General features: G+C 41.7%; 1 protein-coding gene across 7 annotated transcripts in view; it reads left to right on the forward strand.

The window, feature by feature from the left end:
• The window catches only part of PDE10A (phosphodiesterase 10A), a 475,244-nt gene extending 456,287 nt beyond the window's left edge, over window positions 1-18,957 (forward strand). For all 7 annotated transcript variants that reach the window (XM_074333806.2, XM_074333807.2, XM_074333805.2 and 4 more), the window contains 4 exons: window positions 4,914-5,025; window positions 8,030-8,110; window positions 10,827-10,915; window positions 13,125-18,957. In XM_074333806.2, the coding sequence (XP_074189907.1) occupies window positions 4,914-5,025; window positions 8,030-8,110; window positions 10,827-10,915; window positions 13,125-13,242 (400 nt within the window). In that variant the 3' untranslated portion in view covers window positions 13,243-18,957. The remainder of the gene's footprint in view (window positions 1-4,913; window positions 5,026-8,029; window positions 8,111-10,826; window positions 10,916-13,124) is intronic.
• Window positions 18,958-19,873: the final 916 nt, after the last annotated feature.

Below are 19,873 nucleotides of genomic sequence, written 5' to 3' on the forward strand. Positions count from 1 at the left end.
CACTGATACGGGCAGCAACGTGGATGAGTCATAGACATTGTGTTGAGCAGAATATTGACTCAAAATCATGCTAGTTTTTATACCTCACTCTTTATTGTCTTACTTGAGCAAGTCCTGTTCAAAAGGAACAGGACCACGTGTTCTCCGCCCCGACGGCCCTGGCCTTGGTTCTGACGTCCTGGGCAGGACCTCGGGCACCGACTGTCCCATACTTACCTCCCGGCTCCCCTGCATACCGTTTAAAAAGGGACGCTGCTCCAAAGCTGTTTTTCCCTCTGTTGGTTAAGATGTGGTCTACAAGCTGGAAATCTATTTTTAAATATGTTTTTATTCTGTTTCTGTTATTTTTACTGTTTAACTCTGTGTATCAGTGTGGTATCTTCTTTTGATTATGAATTCTTGTTCTCTTTTGGGACTCAGTTCCAGCTGCTGTTTCTGGTGTGGGCCTTCACCTCACGAATATTTCCTGCTCTTACGTAGAGTTGTATAATATTTAAAAATACATGTGTTTAGTAGATTGGTAAATTTCCAATTTAGTTTGTTTTATACCTTTAATACATTAATTTATCTGATATGGTTGGAATGTTTATAGTTAAATATATGATAATACTCAGGTGACTTTTTTTAGGTGGTAATTGTAATTACTCCATTGAATAGTTGAGAAGAGACCGGCAGTGGCCTCTCCCTTTATTCCTAGAATTAATAGTAAAACAGGGAAAGACATAATTTGTCTGAGGAAGTCAATGACTGAATCTGGCCACGAACTGAATTTACCTAATTTCCAGAGAACTACATCCTTCCTTTCAATTAATAAACATTGTGTTTCTAAACCATAAGTAGAGAAATTAAAGTGGTACTTATAAAAGCATTTTATTTACTTACCTGTGCATATGCCTTTTAAGCTTAAGAATGTTTAAGCGGATATGTTTTTTGCACTCTCAATTATTTTGTGACAAAAGTGACATTTAAGGTTAACATTTTCCAGAACAATTCTCACACTTGATGTTTCTTCATTGATTTTTGTGAATAGTTTGTGTTTAAATCAGGGTGACAGTGTTCCCTTTTTCTCTCAAACTCTGTCAGCCTGGACATAAGTTATGTGGCATGGTACCTTCTTGTGTGTAATCAGAGGAAGGAATGTCATATAATGGAAGTAATTACATTGCAGACTTTTGTTCACCTGTGGCACCCAATTATGAATAGCTGTGACAGTGCCTAACGCGTAGTAGGTGTTCAGTAAGTACTTGTCAGTAAACAAATAATTAAAAGTGGAAAATAATAAACAGTGTAGGTTTTATAATGTGATCTTATACTCATAGCCTACCCCTAATTATTGGCGTTTTGTGTTCTGATGATTTGACAATATTTTACATGTATGATGAAGTGGGAAATCTGCTCTCCTTGGCACCCAGTCCCTTCTAGAAATAGACAGCAAGAGCTCAGATAGCTCATCTCATAGAGCACAGGAGTCTCTTTTCACAAGTGCTTTATCAGTTAGGAAAATGTTTGGTCTAAGAAAAATAAACCCTAATGACCTGCGGCTTAAACACATAGGTTGGTTGGTTTGTTTTCCACATTGTGGAAAGTCTGAAGATGGTAGGTAGCTGCTGTCTCATGTTCAGCTGCACGGTAACGCTGTCTGCTTCCTTGCCCTGCCATCCTGGGCATAGTGGCTCTGCCTGGTCTTTTATCCTTGTGTCAGCTGGACTTCACCCAGGTCTCTCTCTCCTCTTAGCGCTCCCTCAGCCTTTGTTCCACTCGTGCTGGAGCGGACGGTCACTTACCGTCCCTTGATCAACGCGGGAAGTCCTCATACTCTGACACGCACTCCCTACCTTTTGTCCTGACCAATAATGCTTGTCACCTACCTCGACATTTACTATATCATTACCATATCACTGACGTTGTGGCCACATGGCTGCTTAAAGATACGAGGTAAATTTATTATGTTTTATTTTGAAAATGAAACAGCCGGAGACCAATTGTGTATGAAAGTCATTGCTACGTGTCTTTCAAATGCAAGTGAATAATTCACTTTTCTATTAGACATACATAGTTTAGTTTTCACAAATATCTCATATTTGATAATGAATAAGCTCTTTGAACTTTGTAAATGACAGAGCCTGACAAGTGCAGTGAAAGTCCCAGAAATGAACTATTAGACCAGTATAAAAATAGCTTAAAAAAGGGAACTTACGCTAGTGGTCTGAAAGATGGAGAGGAGAAGAAATCGAGGGCACCGCAGAGAGACAGACGTTGTAACCTAATGGATTTCTTTGATGAAATCGTCCTTCAAAGCTCTTGCTCTGACCACAGTTAGACCACAATTAACCACGGCTGCAAAGTAAATGTCACGTTTGGAAACCAGCGCCGGACCTGAGCCAGCAGGAGGCAAAGGGTAGCTTTATCATTTTTCACTGAAACTACTGAGCACTGCCTCCTTTTGTCTAAAACTGACCAGAACGCCCACAGAAATCAGAACATTGTCATGAATCCCAGCAGCATCCTTCTCGGTGGAGATGAACCCATAGTGTTGCATGCGGCCACTTCAGCAAACAGACCAGTGTCTCAGCAAGGACCCATGTGGCATAAGCTATGAAATCACATTTAGGTGTCCTTCTGAATATTGAAGTGACAACTATATGAGCTGTTAATAGGTTTCATAATTTTTATTTCTATGTTTTGAATGTTGGAACTGCCTTCCTCAAACATCCATTTAAAAAAATAAACTGGTTATAGAATTTTGTTATCTCTAAAAACATTAGGAAATATACAAATAAAAAGGCTTATTCTCTGGGTCCCAGGGGATATTTGCGTCCTTGGAAGACATTCCTTCACCCTACTTCTTCCAAAGTCTTTCCTTCGTTTAGATTTAAGTGCACATCAGAGAAAGGATAAGATATAAACACTCGAACAATTAAACGAGTCAGAAACAGAACTGAAAAGTTGTTGTGACTGGCTTATCATTGAGAGTAAAAAATGAGTAATTTTATTTGTTAAAGGCATTTACTATGAAATTTATCTTTCATTTATTTATTTATGTATTGGGGAACAGTAAAGTAACTGTTAAATTGTTTTGTCTAAGTAATTTTGGCAGCACAATCTAAATGATAACTAGTTTGTAATCTGTCCACGCCTAGCAGTAACAGTGCCACTGGTGGAATCATTTCCAGTGAGAAAACTGGTCCCAGGTATTTTACGGTGTCCGGTTCTGTTAACAGCTCTTTTGTTTCATAGATTTATGAGGTAAGAAACCTTTATGAGGCAAAGCTTATTAGAATATTTAGATAAGAGAAATAAATGTTGATTTTCTTTTTTGGCAAATACATGGGATGGAATGAGTTTGAATTATTTCGATGTCATAAATAATTATCTGCAAACAGAACAATGGCTTTTTTTGTGTTCTGTTTCAGTTTAAATGAATTTACCTGTGGAGGAAACACATAATATAGTTGTTCCGTTAGGAGCCCAAATCCGGAAATAAATCTTCTTCCCTAAACCACAGAGTGCTCACCTGGGACGTCCAGAGTCCCCCGGTCACTTAGAGGGATCTGAGCGTTCACACAGTGTGTGTCTGCGGCCACAGGAAGGGAACGCAGGAGTCTCGTCCCGGTTTTGAAAGTTACCTAGTCTGCCCTGTGAGAGACAGGCTACCCTTCTGACATGTGTCCTTGTGAAAAGAAGGTGGAACAAGAGAGTGTTTAATGAGGGACATGGGCCAAAGGAAATGGGCTGAAGGGAACTAGAGGAACCTGGAAACTGATGCGCAGGCATCAAAGGCACGGACTGGAGCAAAGACAGGGTCTCCCACATACCCAGGCGTCTTTGCTTTGGGGAGCAGAACTGCATCAGACACTGCCCCAGGGGAAGGCGGATGCTCTTTCTATGCCATGTACCCTCATCGGGACAGGTCAGGGCCCAGGGCAGGACGATGCCCACAGATGGGGACACCTGTGGCCCCCAGGGGTAGGGCAGCTGTGGGCAGCAGCGGGGCCCTAGGACTCATTAGAATTTAGAATGAGCTGGAAATGACACCATCGCACTGATTACACAATTTTGTGTCTTTCTTGACAGTTTGCCTTCTAAATTACGTAATTTGCTTCATAAAAATTGAATTCAGTTGTATTAAAATTCCCTAATAACTAGTGCTTCATGCTGTCCTTAAGTGTAGATTTCATTTGGGGTAAGCATATGTCACTAGACCGGATCCATTAAAATTATAATGGGTATGTCTGTTTGAATCCTTTAAGCAATTTCTTTTTTTTTTCTTTTTCCAAGAGAATAGATTAAACCAAACCCCATTTTTTTTTTTTTAAGTCAGACATGGAACGTAGTTGTGAGTGCAAAGCAACTGAAAAAGAAAACTCATTTCAGTTGGGAGGTTAGAGCTTGCAAGGTGTGTACAGTCCCAAAGGGTGCTGAGAGCTGCGCCTGCGTGGCGGGGTCTGGGCCTGCTTCCTCCTTGGAGGGCTCACTGCATTTCTTTGCACCTCAGACATTCCTCATATAAAATGAAAGCATTGGGATGGACTTTTTCTTCAAGGTCCCATTCAAATTTCCAAAAGTCCATGAAAATGAAAAGCTGGCCCATGGCTGTAAAGGTTTACCAGTAGATTTAGATGCTAACAGCCACGCCCACATCCTTTGTGATTTCATCAGTAAACTTGGGTACAGGTGCATGTGGCAGGCCCTTCGTGGAGCTGGGGGTGGGGTGGCCATGTTCTCACAGTCAAAGCAACACTGTTAGGTTCCTTTCCTTTCCTGCCTGTTGGAGCTGCTCTTTGATGCTTTCTTCCTCCTCCATGAATTAATGCCCACTTTAAATCTCACTCCTGAAAACACGGGGGCCTTCTTCATCCTTGTCACAAATGTGCAGACGCTGTGCTGACCAGTTTTGTGTTGTTGTGTTCTAGAGACCGTGTCATTGGCTTGATGATGACCGCCTGCGATCTCTGTTCTGTGACCAAACTCTGGCCAGTTACAAAACTGACGGCAAACGACATATACGCCGAATTCTGGGCTGAGGTATGTCCTTGAGTTTTGGATGAGTATGGATGATATCAAGAAATGGGACAGCACTGGCGATACATGTTTGAATGCTTCAGTAGCAGTATGTTAGGTGCGCACATTGCTCATGAATGTCAAAAACCACGGTCAGTCACATGTGATGAAGAATTTAGCATTTACACAGGTACAACGTGGGAACAATCATTCTATTACCTCTGATTTGAATATTTGTGTAAATTCTCTGATGTGAACCGAGAGAGGTCAGGAACTTCTTCACTGAGCAATAGCGCAATAATTTTCTTAATAGTTAATCATGTGTTCATTCAGAAATCATTTCTGGTCATCTACTTACAATAGATACTGAAAAAGTATTTGGAGGGACCCGCAATACGATGTGCCTACACTTAGAAATTCGAGAGAATAGCCATTTTGTACCACGACATAGAAAGTTATGTAACTATACCAAATAGTCAATTCAACAGGAAATTACAAGGTCTATAGAATATGTGGGATATTAATTCATGATAGTCCTAACATGTGACACAAACATGTAAATTACTTTTCTTAACATTTTTCTTCACTGAGTTTTCTAAATTATCATAAATGTGTTTTACTCCTCAGTTTTCTTTCTGAATTGCCCATGAGTAAGGAGCATATAAATCTCTTGTTCAAATTGATCCACAAGCATGTAGACCCCTGCGTATTAAAAGATTATTTTATGTAATAAAGCAAATGACAAACCCTTTGGGTACCTCATTTGGTTTGAAGAAGTAAAAGTGAATTTGGAGGGCAAAGATTTTGGTAGTTGATTATTCAAACTATGTATCACACCCACATAGAAAAATGTATGTAAAAGTAAAAACCAACAAATCCTCCAGTTAAAAGTTTAGCAGGAATGGTTTATAGCATTGAATTATTTCACAAAGAATTTCTATCACATGAGGACCGCAGGCTTGAATTGATTACACATGGCGTGTGTGTGTGTGCGTGTGTGTGTGTGTGTCCAAATCTAGTTACTCTTGGACTCAATTAAGAAGGTTGTTTAGATGTTCATGTCTGAACTGTAGTATTTGACTTTATTATCACGGTCCACTTAATTTCCATATGTGTCTAAAAGTAATAACCTGGAGAACATTCTACAAATATCACAAGAAAACGGGTATGAAGCCAGCTTATTGTTTTGCAAATAATTTTATTTAATTAGTACATTTCATACTTGAACGGCTATGTTTGTGTTCTAAAATGTGAATCAAACTGTGGCAAGTACGTAGGGCAGGTTTTTCCCCTTTCTGTCCTGGTTAGTTACACAGTCCACAAGACGGGCTCAGCTCCCAGCATGTTTCCAGACTCCATCTCCCAGGACCTCCTCGCCCATGGGAGGAAACCAATATGGTCTCCAAGTCCTGCCAGTTGATCTCATAGACGTTCAGAGAGTTCGTCTCTCCCCCGTCGTCATCCTCTCCCCTACTTCAGACCTTCAGATGTCATACCTGGAGGAGGGCGACGTCTAACTGGATCCCTCGCCTGTATCTGTCAGAAGCGGCCAAACAGTACTTGAGTGTGGTCTTTGGTGTACTGTTGGATGAGATTCACATCCCACTTTGGTCCTTAGGATCGGCCTCGGGCCAGCCCTCTACTTATCTCCGTGCCTCAGTTACCACCTTTGCGAGACCGAGGACTTTAATTCTGATGGCATCAGCACTCTGCTTCCAGTCCGTCTGTTGATGCTCTAGCGATAAAGACAAAAACCACAGACTTGCTCTGCAAAGCCATTGTGTCTCCAGGCACGTTGCCCAGCCCCTGGGGTTTGTTGGTTCAGGTCTCTCCTTCTCGTCGGGGTCCCTGCAGTTCCATCTGCCCGGGGCCCCCTCCCTCGCCCTCTGCATCACTTCTCTCCAAGCCTCAGACTGCGTCAATTCTCCATCGTATCCATATTTCATAGAATGTGCTTGTTTACTGTTTATCATTTATCCTCATCTGTAAGCACATAGTCAAACCATCATTTACTTCAAATCTTTGTAATTATTGGACGTACTACGTAAATCCTTGAGAGCAAGGGGCCTAGTTAGTTCTACTCACATATTATAGAAAGACAATATTTGAGGACCACTAATTTTAATACTTAAAGTGGTAACTAGAGCAGTTATACTTCAAGTACCCTTACATTGTTAGGACAAGTGTCTTTGCCCTGTGTGTGGAAATTCTCAGCGAAGGATAGAGCAAGTTGTTTCTAGATGCTGTCTTAGCAAACCTAGGATGGTGTTAGTTCTGTACCTCTGAGTTATGAAAACAAACTTAATTAAAATACAAAAATAATAAAGAAATGTGAGGGAAAAGTGGAGTATTGGGGGAAATTTAGGAAATGTTAAGGAAGAAGATTTCCACAATCTTTAACAAATAGAGTAAAATAGATTTTTTAAGTTATAAAGTGGAGATAATAATATCTAACTCATAATATTTCATGAAGATTAAATGAAATAGTCTTTTCAAGTTATTTAGCCCAGAGTCTGCAATACAGTGGATCTTTAGTAAGTGTCTGTGATTATAACTTGTCCCGTGATTTATAGCCAGTCACACTGTGTCTTCACTAACACATTTTCGCAGACCAGTGTTTGTTGTTGATCCATCAGTATTTCCCTCTAAAGCTTCACCAGGTCAATGCACATGAAAAATTGTTTGCAAAGGAAGTCAGAAGTCGGCCTGGCGGTTCTTCCCTGCTTGTTCATGTTGCTTCTCTTCACTGCTTACTACGTCACCATTTATTCTTGCCTCTACCTTCTGCAAAATGAAACCAGGAGATGGCAGGGTCTCCGGTAATGCAGTACAGGAGAACATCAGGATAAAAACCAATGATGCTTTAAGTTTTTTCATTACTTTGCCTTTTTGGGGTGTCGATCACTAAAAACATGATTCCTTTTGAAGAAAATGAATGAATCAAGGGAAGAATGCACTAATGCCATAATTTTAGAACTGTTCTTAAGTGAAGAAAGCCTGATTTCCCCCCCCTCCCCCCATATTGTAGGGCGATGAAATGAAGAAGCTGGGAATCCAGCCCATCCCCATGATGGACCGAGACAAGAAGGACGAAGTCCCCCAGGGCCAGGTATGTTGCTTTGTACAGGCGGACGGCTTCAGGTGCTCGTCACACCTGACGGGAATGAAAAGCAGACACCATCTTAGGTTTTATGTGCAGTGAGTGGATGGGGCGTTCCAGCTCTGGTGATTAATGCAGCAACGAGCACCCTTTTATCTTAGAGCAATTTTAGAGGGGCTGAGAACTAGAGAAAAAAGACATGGGCCCTTTGCCCTTGCATCTTCACCCACTGAGATGAGCCTTCACGTGGAAAGACGCTCTTGGAATCTCATTTGAGCTGATGGGAAAGTAGACTTGACTGACAGTTTGTATTTCTCAGCTGGGTTGAGGGCTAACTAACTGTAACCTCTGATTTTGTCCCCAAAGCTGCAAGTTGACCTCGAAAGTGGGAGGGTATGGCTGTGCTGTGGATGGGGGGCAGTTAGTGGTGAGAGGACAGAACCCAGAACCACTGGAAGCCCTCTCCATTTAGAGGGAGTTGGGGTTATTAATACCAAGATTAGCAACTCCTGATTCAGAGCACAGCCTGTCGTCATTTCTGCCCACGGACGTCATTACAGTAAATGGTGTCCTTTTTTGACTTGAAATAGAGGGGATGGACGAATTTGAGTTCTTCCTATTTTTAACATGCAGAAAATATTTTTTCATGGGGTATATACAGATACCTTTTTGGAGAGGAATATTATAGATGCTGATTAGGTCCACTTTTCCTGACAAATAATGCTTAGTATTTTGGTACATTTTGAGTTTTGTCTCACCATAAATTGACATTAATTATTCTCTTTCCAGGTCTTACCACATAACTTATGTTAATGATTTTATGTTTTGACAGCGCTTGTCTTCTTAGTTTTCCACGTGTGCATGTTTGCTGTGATAAATTTCTCATATTATGGTATTTTTACACTACCGATGTTCTAATGTCATAATAAGGAAGTTAGTTATGGATGAATAATTATAACAGAATTCAGGATAGAAATAATTTCAAAACATTCACAGGATGACGATGTTGGATAACTTCTCCAATTTCCCTGCTTGCTTTGAAGTTCATTTATGAGCTGTCACTACAGGCGTCTGGGCAGGTGCGCAGTACAGAGAGGCTGTGTATTTGTCTCATCATCACCAGGGACCGGCTTGCTCTGGCCACGGCCGGTGTTCCTACCACGGGGCTCACTGTTCCTTCTCTGTTTGAATGTGCACCTGGCACGCCTAGCACGCATGCCACATGTATATGTTATGTCTATTCTGCAGTTCATTGGTTTTTTACCATCGTTCATGTAACTGTCCCACGTATGCAGACACAGCGACCAGCCTGTCCTGTCTGGTGTCCACTTTTCACTTCCTGCTGTAAGAGTCTTTTCCCATCCTGAGACTACGTAAACACCTGTCTCTGTTGTCTTTACTCGTTTTTGTTCCATCACTTTAATTTATCGATTCACTTGGAATTTATCTTGTTGTATAGTTTAAGACAGGGCTCTAACAATATTTTTTTCTAGATAGTTTAGCAGTCATCTCACCAGAACGCCTAGTATAGCTGAAAATGTCATCAGTCACCTCTGTTCTAGTGTTATTTAACTAAGGGAATAGTTTACTTTTGTGCCAAAATTCCAGATCCATCTACAGTGTAAGAGAGTTTTAAATAAAATACTTGTGTAGTCAGCTAATATTTTACCAACTCTATTGCTTCTAAATTGTGATTACTATGAAATTATTCTTTGCTACAATAATAAAACACTACTTTCCACTAAGTAATCTCTTTCTTGAGATCTTCTGCTCCGTGACATCTGCTAAGTATTAAAATAAGCAAGTCTGCATGTGCCATGAAGACGGAAATGCGTAGGCACGACTCCAGTAAGATTACTATGACGACAGTCTTTACCACAGGATAGAGCGCAAAGGAACCACGTAGATTGGATCCTTGTGTGTCCTTTGCCACATCCCACTGAAGCTCCTTTTATTGAAGAAATAGATAACCCATGGTTGGGGGTCACCTCATCCAAGGAGCCAGTTTGATCTTGTCCATATTGTCCACCACTTGGGCGGTGAGAGCAAGACTATTGGTGACGAGACAAGTGGTGATGGCTAATAATCTGGCAGGTCTTTCCGTGTCACCTGCAGTGGGCCACTGGGAGCTAGCGTCATTTATTTGTACGGTGGCCCAGAATTCCTAATAAAATATTCTATAATGTATTTATTAAAGTGCCACAGATAATTTCACAAAAACTGTGAAATTTGACACGTTGACAGAACTGTGATAAAGTCAGTGAGATTTGTTATGGGTCCAAAAATGTCGGGGACCCAAAGCCAGCAGGTTAGCAGACAGCACACCTGTGCGCCTCCTGAATGTCCGCCTGGAGGCGAGCCCTCCTGGGCAGGAGTAGCAGGCTTGGCTTTGCAATGTCCACGGTGGATCGCTGAACTTGACCAGGGTCAGAGCAGGACTCGAGTTACTCTTTGACACGTCTATAAGTAGAACCTTGCTGAATGTCGTATTTAGCTTTAGATGAACTTTTTCATGTGTTTTAAGTCTTTATGTGTTTTATTTCTAGGATGTTTGTAATGCATTTTCCATGAACTTGGCCATAGTAGTCACTGGGCCCCAATATCACACAGCAAAACCAAACATTTAATTGCATAGTTAGGCTTCAGAAAGGAAGCTGGCGCCAGCGGCGCTGCTAGAATTGCTAACGTGTGGTGTGTTTCTTGACGGTGGCTTCCGTGGCGTCAGCTGGGCTTCTATAATGCGGTGGCGATCCCCTGCTACACCACCCTCACCCAGATCTTCCCGCCCACGGAACCTCTCCTCAGAGCCTGCAGGTATGTGGGAAGCCCCGCGGGGATGGCCTGGAGGGAAAGGGCCGAGGCTGTGGGCCGGTGCGCTGTCTGCGCCCATCCACCGTGGGCACTGGACATCGCAACTGCACAGCTGAGCGTGTGCCTAGCTCGCCGGCACATGTCGGGAGCCTTTTTTCTGAAAGGCACTCATTCGTCCAGAAGAAGTACTTGTTTTTCGTTTGTTTGTTTTTTGAATCAGCGAGCCCCACCAGTATTACTTTTAAAAAGACAGGACAATAATGTCTGCTCAGGGCTACTTGTTGGGAAAGGGGCTGAGCTTCAACCACAGGGTTTATTGTTTGAGTCGAAGAGGAGGCACCTTGAGTGAGCAGCGCCTTTCTCTTGTGAGTTTTCTTTCCCTCCCCCCAAAAATTTAAGCCCTCTGTTATCTGTTCTGGCTTCAGATTTCTCTATAACCCTCCAGCATCTTCTCTGAGGGCTGAGCTCAGTTAAAAACATTGGAATTTTCACGTCACTTAGACAACAAGGTCCCTCTAGGGATGATGAGGGCAGTGAGCAGAGCAGCCATGTGTGTCCACTTTTGGCAGGTGAACCGGCATCCAGGTGACCTTTAACTACTTGGCCACTACACTGGGGGGTCAGAATGGACATGCCTGGGGGGACGGCAGACCGACATCTGTCTAGATCATTTCAAACAAAACCGAACGCCTTTACTATGCTCCCGTCCTCTGCTGTTGAAACTTATTTTGTGAGCTAATTTTTTAAGGAAAACAAGCAACACCAACAAACAAAAAAATCCCATTTTTTCCCATTCAAGTGATGGTTTGTCTGTGCTCTCCACTCTCGGGACAGGAATGTAACGACCCACCTTATTTTCTTGAGCCACAACTGACCTTAGTCAGCAGTTCTTTATTAAAATCCTGTCTTACTCCCTGAGGCTGAGCCCTGTGTGGCGCTGAATAGGACTCAATCTTGATGGAATGAAGTTGGGAAAAGTGGGTTGCCCACCAGAGAGAGACTGGAAGGTGAATAGAAATCCAAAAACACGTTGTAAAAAACAAAAACACCTGAGTCAGTGGTTAAATGTCCTTTCCTACCGCAAAATCTCTGTATTTTGTGCTAAATATTTAAAAGCAGCAGAATGAAGTTTCGCTGTGATTACTGAGCAGAGTGGTAAGTATTTTGCTGTTGCAGCAGCTCTGATGTATTCTTGCTTCTGGGAGGAACTACACAATTCCTTAAAGACCATTTTAATCTCTTTAACATTTAAAGAACATTCATCCTCTATCAGTGGGAAAAATAGCAACATTAATGTATATCTTTTTTTGGTAATATATCCAAAAAATCTCCATCGGTTCTGGGAAAATGATACGATGCAAAAGTTCAGTGTTAACCTCTTTCGGGTATAAGGCCTAGAGATTTCTTTTGTCTGGATGTGTCTCAGCAGGTGTGTGCGTTGCATGACCTTTTGCTCCTGCCAAGGTTGCCTTCTGATTTTAACTTCGTATGTCAGAAAGCCAGGTGCAAGGTGGGAAGTGTTGATGAGGTCTCTGGTTACTACGTAGGGCAGGGTGGTGGCCATGCAGTGGCAGTTATCACACGACTGAAGATTAGAGGCCTCCAACATCTAAACCACAGCTATTGAGAGAGAAAGTCTCCAAGAATGGGGAGAAATGGGCTGCCTTGGAGACAAGCCGTCACCAGAACACAAATAGTTTTACTGAAACGCAAGGAAGTTTGTACCAGGTGTAACTTAGAGTGACTTTTTACATGGCACAGTGTCCCCGTTTCAAGTGTGATGAGGCCGGGACTAGAGGCTGCCGGACGCTCGCTGTTTCCACCCGTGGAGGACTGTGGGATGTGCTTGGTCCTCCCACGGATGCCCATGGTCAGCCCCACTGCACGCGCTCCCCTTGTTACCCCTTCGAACTGGCTAGGATGTGACCTGGCCTGGCCTGGCCCGCCTTTCTGCCCTTGGTGTCTGGAGCTGACGGGATGAGATGTCCCCCAGGCTTTGGTGATTTGGGGCTCTTCTGGGGACACGAAGCTGCAGTGTCACATCAGGGAGGCTGACAGGAGCCTGCCTGGCCCCAGCCAGCTAGTTATTATCAGTCAGGATGGCAGCAAACGTCCTCAGGCGTAGTTCTGCACCGGGGTGGGGTGGTGACATTTTGAGACAGTCCAGGAAGCCTGTTAACCAGTGCCTGCCACTGTCCCTTTTTGTCCCTAGGAACAACCTCAGCCAGTGGGAGAAGGTGATTCGAGGCGAGGAGAGTGCAGTGTGGATCTCTTCCCAAGCGGTGGCCCCCGGGACCTCCGAGAAGCTGCCTGTGAAGATTGGTGACTGATGGCCACCGGTGAGCTTCCCACCCCAACACACTCGTCTTCTTTCTTTGACTTTTCTTCCTTTTGTTTTTGTGGGGGAACCTACACCTGGTAACTGGGGTGCAAGCTCTTCAGAAGGTACCATCAAGTAAATATGTCAAGCAGATGACTCCCTGCCAGTCTCATCGGAAATGCATCCCTGACAGTGACAAGCAGGACCACCCCATGACCACAAATCCGCTGTCCTCGTGACTCCATCTGACTTGTGAACCGGCCTTTTCTAATAGGCTAATGTTGCTGAGGCCTTAATGGAAATGGACACAATTATTCAGAAGGGGGTACTTTTCCCTTGTATCTTTCTAGTGAGGGTTTAAAATGGTACTATTATGACATTGTACTTTGGCTTGGACACCAATGTTGCTTTGATGTTGTTGGTTATAAATAGGAATTCCTATACATCGCTATTGCAAATGTTCATGCGTGACCTACTTGTAATTAGCGTGACTTGTAGCAGACAGCCCAGGGCGACGGTCCTCGAGGTTACACTACGAAGTGTCTTTCTGCAATCAGTGATCGAAAATAGTCAGTTTCCTGTTTCACAGCTTCCCAAATTAAAAGTTAGGGGTCTCAAGTGTGTGCTCTCTGATCATACTAAAGGGCTCAGATGAGTAAATTTAACGCTAAAGGAAGGAAATGGACTCTGCCCTCCTGAGAAGAGCTGCAGGCATGCATCATGGTAAATAAACCTCAGTCCAAGTATCAATTCAGAAGATGTCGAAGGATATTTAAATTTTTTTTCATTGCAGTCTTGGCAAATTAATAAACGTTTTGCATAAAGAACAAAATAAAAGCAAGGCATATGATTTTTTTTTAATGGGCAAGTCTTCTGGAATGTAAAATGTGAATTTTTAATAATGATTTCTTTATATTTTCACTTTGTGTCATTGCAAAACTTCAGATTCACATTCAAAATGAAAGGTTTATTCTACAAATTATTTCATTAAAATAACATACATTTCTCTTAAGATCAAACTAAACCATAAACTTGAAGTCTGTAATTTTTACTCTGATCTGCTGCATTCATCTCCCATTTATCCCCTTCCTACTCAGACCTCGTAAGCTTTCTGTCCGTGACCGGGAGCAGGAGAACGCAGTGCAATTGCATCGTACCTTATTTCTCTTCTCAGTACTTTGCCCCAGGTCCAATATCTACATAGAAACCTGTGGTTTGGAGAGTTTCTTCTGTATAATTTTTGTAGACTGATATTACTCCACAATGTTAATGTTTTGAGAAAATATACAAAAGTGATCATCTGGACCCCTTCCTACAGGGATTATAAGCCAGTCACTGCTGGTGCATATTAATGCTGTAAAGATGTTTAGCATAATGACAGGGTGACCTCCAAGCCTGTAACCTGTGGTTAGTCCTGACCAGAAGGAATTCGATTGAGTCTCAAAAGGTGACAGGCTGGTCCATAACAAGGATCTAATCCACCCTTCATGTGGCAGGAAATGGGAATTAACACTTTTAGTCAAATCAATTTTTAAGATATTCTACATACTCAATACCATCCACATTGTTGTTCATATGAGCAGGGTTTTTGTAAAAATAGATCAGTTGTTTCTACGTCATGGTTCATTTATGTTGTAGCAAAGTGAGCTACACATAAACATTGTTCTTGTTTTAAATTGACACTGTTCAGTTTCATTATGGGCTGCTGTGTCCTCCCTTCATGGTGCCCCGTTTTCTATTGTAATTATACAACATGAGGTAAAATGAAATAACTGGAGAGAGAGAGATGCCACTGCAGCTAGCTACACACGCATGTGAAAGATACACACATGTATGCATGTCAGATACACACACGTATGTCAGCACACGTACATGTGACATCTGTGTAAAATAAAAATTAGCCTCATCCTTCAAAAACAGTGGTTTTTCGTGTTGGAAAATGAGTATTGTTTGATAAACAGCTGACTGGAAAGGGTCCTTTTTCACATTAGTGTATTCATAAAATTCAATTCAAGAAGTTTCGTGTTTCTCTTGCATCTCAAATTATGAAACGACCCCACCAAATTCAACTTTAATAACAAAAGTGAACTTAGCTGTCTAGTTAAGTTGTAGACTGAATTGCAAGGGCGGGTGAATATTATTTCAGATTGTTGTCTAACTGAAAGGATTTTAAAAGAATGCATAAACTCTGCTTCTTGATATGGAAAGTGGTCCTGGGGGACGCTCGGGCTATCTAGCATTTTAAGGTTGCTGTTCGGATAAGATTATTAGAGAATATTCATTTATTTCGATATAGCCAGGTCACATTATATTATGTGACCTCCACTTTAACCAGTTTCCCAAAGAAATGTTTGTGGCTTTATTGGTTGGTTGATTTCTCGTGAAATAGTGTTGTAATAGAAGGGAAGTTTGAGCAAAGGACTGTATCCTAATGTAAACTGTTAATATTGCTTTCACCATGTGTAAGGTTTACTTAGCAATCATAGATCTACCTAGAATAAAAGGTAGAATGAAGTGATGTTTACTTAATAATCTGTTTTTGGGAAAAAAAATGAAGTTAGGAATATTTTTGTATTTTGGCAGATATATCGAGCAGACAAATTTTTGACTTCTGTTCTAGTCTTTTTCCCAAATCTTTTCTTAAAAGGCAGATGGTTTTTATTACCAAAAGTTTGATGAGTTTCTTATTAAGGTGGTGTATTTGGGGCCAAATTTTCCTGTTCAGTGTAAATTTGATAACCAGCTGTAAGTATAGGTATACGAGGTTCGATTTGCAGAAATTTTCATTGGTTGTGCTGATTTTTAATAGACAGTGTTTTATTGTCAAATACAATTATTCCATTACCTTCCAGAGATAGTGAGTATATTTTTTCACTAGAAATTTTCTTGGAAATGCGTGCCAACAACATGAAATATGGAACTCGGGCAGTGGAATAAAATTCTGAAAAAACACTAGCATCTTATTAATTAGTAGTTGACTTGTGGCTTAATTAATTAGAAAGACTGAAAAAGAAATGCAGTGGATGTGGAAAGTAATTCTCACAAATGGCCCTTTTGCTCGGGCAGGCATGGGGGCCCACTTGCCAGCCTTAGTGATTTCTAAGAAACGCATGAGAAACCGTTCTCCCCGCTCATTCCTGAGTCCTCTCCCAATGGGAATAACATCTGTGCAGACGTCATAATGCTACTCGAAGTGACTGGTTCTCCTAACTACAAAAACAACTAATTTGAAACTAGATTTGTTCAGTGTAGGTTTCCTCTTTTTAGCATGCTTTTTAGATTTTTTTTAAAATGCTGTATAATCAACCTTAGTGAATTTTGTTTTATTGTTATGTTCACGCACGCTAGATATGTTCGTACATGATGCATACAGGTACATAAATCCTTAGCCTGGATTTTTAACTATATTTTGTTTTGAGTGTTATGTTTCTGGTCTTTTAACTCAAGATTAAGGTTTGAGCTTTAAATAGGACTAAATCACTCACAATGCCTTGGCCTGTGCCTTTATTTTAAATACTGTAAGTTTTCGTCTTCATTCATATATTATTTTGCTTTTCTTGCTTAACTATAATTGGAGACATTTACAGGGACACAGCCATGGTTACCGTTAGCACATTGAAGGGGCCATTTGTCTCCTTATCAGACGCCCGTCTCCTATTTGATTTCATTAACTTACACCCTGTGACTTCAGCCAAGGAACTGCTCAGATTCAGTCTTTCTTGCAACTTCCAAGAACTGTGACACTGGTTATGATGTGATTTTGTTGGGTTCCAGGTACATATGCATGATTTAGATTTTGAAAATCATTTCTGCCTTTATATATTTTAAACATGTGTTTGCTTTCTACGCTCTGCTGATTTAGGGTTTAATTCTTTAAAGACGTTAATTTAGTCACATTAGTGTACCCCTTCTATTGCAAGTGTTAGTCTGATTTTTAAATCACTGGAAAATGTAAATTAGCCGAGGCTGCTACCAGTTATTTCTCTGCTTGCCAGTAGCCCCTTGGCTGTTCTGTTTTTATATTTGCATAAGTATTTATTCTGATACATACTTTGCCGGCTCCTTTAAAGACTTATCCTAAGTTTAAATCAGTGATATCCATGCAGTAACACACTTTTTGTTTTCTGTCTTTTTTTAACTGCATATTTTGGTTGTCTGAAGCATTAGGTACACATATTTGATGAAAAAATTAGGAAAAAAGAAAGAAAATGTTTCAACTGTGTTCTGGTTCTAAATTTAAAAGATGGAAGAGAAAGACATTTATGTTTCCCCAGAAACATGTTTAAAATCCCAAGAAGCATTACTGTCTTCACTCCAGTGCTAAGCTTTTTCCTCCTCCATCCCACAGTGGGACACGGCGTGGTTTGCTGTGTGCTCCTTACAGTGAGAAGGAGGGCAGTGCAGCTGGAAGCACGCGGACCCGAGTGTGGCTGTGCCGGGCCCAGGGCCGTGTGTCACCCCAGGAGGCAGACACACACACACAGCCGAGTCCAGGTTGCCCAGAGAGAAGTCCGTTTACACATTGTCAGTTGTCAGTGAATGTTTTTGAGGTACTGTGTATTTGCAGAAGTCTAAATGGAAAGGTTTTATTTCTATTGTAAATTAAATTTCAATAGTGTATTACCTAGTTCTCTAGCCCACCTAAAATATCATGATGTGATGGGCATTGCAGCGTTTGGTTTTTTCTTTCGTCACCTGATACCCAGTCCTCTGCCATATTTCAAATCGCCTATGTAGATGACGTATGGGAGTATTATTTTCCACAGGACCTCTTGTGTGGTGTGTATTCTGTGTGTTCACTCAGTGTGCAAATTGAAGGTACAATAGACTTACCTGTAAGAGGTATTGCTCCAGTGGCCCTATGATCCATTGATCCATTTGAAATAATGCGCTTGCCCAAAACACAGTGAAATAGTTACCAAAATTTGTAGAAATGCAGCATCTTGAACCTTTCTGAAAAGGGTGACTTTCTTTACGAGTCCAAATGATCAAGAGATCCTGTGTCCCTATGTGGCTGCGGCACGTAAGAAGTTGCAGGCGATCGCCTCCCTGTTGACCAAAAGCCGCGTGTACCACAGCGTACACGCGTGTAACACAGCTTACACGCCGTCAACAACAGTGCGCGTAGTCACCTGGTTTGTGGAGTCAATGGATCTGTACCCAGAGTGCTGATGGGCTCTCTTTTGGGAGGAGGAAGAATTTTAAGTTAACAGCATCCAACTTCGTTGTTGTCGATGAGTGCGTAAATTTAAAAAAAAACACAAAAAAACACCAAAAAAACATTTTATATGTATGACATAGAAAATCTTTGTAAAATGCACAAGTGCAATAACCTAAAGAGGTCTTAACTTTGCATTTATAAATTATAAATATTGTACATGTGTGTAATTTTTTCACGTGTTCATTTACAGTCTTTGTATTTAAAAGAAACCCTTACCGTTATGTTTGTATCACAGAACAGTAATCATTTATTATAACCTAAGGCAAGTTGTAAATAAATTCATAATTCAAACAGCCAATATATATGCATATATGGGTGTTACATTGCAAATTCTACCTTTGTTTTACTTACATGCTTAGGAGCAGCAAGAAATCTTTTGTCGATATGTAATTATACATATAAAGTATATATATGTATGATACATGAAATATATTTAGAGATGTTCATAATTTTAATGGATATCCTTTGGTGTGAATAATTGAATACAGAGTTTTTAAAACATCACCTTTCACGTTTATCATTCGCTCTCATTTGTGGGGAAGTTAAGAGATATTTGCCTGTGGAGGAGGGGTGCAGGGGCCCCATAAGCCAGCGGCAAACCCTCCAGGCCCTGTTGCGTGGGAGACCCCACCCACGTTCACCCGGAAGTGATGTCGTATGTTTGCTTCGGCCATTCGCTAGCAGAAACGATGAGACAAAAACGTTAAATTTCATAAGATGATTTATTAACTCCATCGTATAATGTTAAAGGTTTAAGGATAATTTGGGGGGATTTGGTCTTTTAGAGTGTCTGCTGCAGACTACAAGGCTGGTGACTGAGTGCTCAGCATTACTCGCGACACAGCACCCCCGGGGGCTCAGGACAACCCCAGGTCACCTGGCTCAGCCGGAGGGACTCCGGGCCCTTGCGCGTTTACGAGTCCGTGTTGGGATTCTTCTTGCTGTAGTCAGGAATGTTCTAGGCTACCCCACTAGAGACCGTGATAAGTATACTCATGGCTTGCTTTTTCAAACTCTGCTTAAAGAAATTGTTTATGGGACTGTCTGCTTGCCGTCAGGTGGGCAGCCACACGATGAATATTTTAAGACCAAAAAGTTACAGTTCAGTTGCATCCCCGGAGCGCCCCTCAGCATGAATAAAACAGCTAAATGTGGGAGTAAGGAGAGGAAACACTTAGGGGACTACAGAGCTGTTGTGCTGCTGCGCAGGCGTGTCCACAGCCTGGCTTGCGTGGAGTGTGGACGGCCCTCGACACGGAATTCCCGAGCCCCGCACTTACTGCGGTGCCTCCCGGGGCACAGCGCTGTCAGACAGGAGCTTTCCCCGGACACTATAAAATACTTACCGTGCCACGAGCTGATACAGCCCTAGACCTTTCTGGTGAGTCAGGTTGCAGATTAATACTCTAAAGCTGATCTG

The sequence above is a fragment of the Rhinolophus sinicus genome, chromosome 2 (assembly GCF_057876585.1).
Source record: "Rhinolophus sinicus isolate RSI-liver-muscle chromosome 2, RSI-T2T, whole genome shotgun sequence".
In the NCBI taxonomy this organism is placed as follows: domain Eukaryota; kingdom Metazoa; phylum Chordata; class Mammalia; order Chiroptera; family Rhinolophidae; genus Rhinolophus; species Rhinolophus sinicus.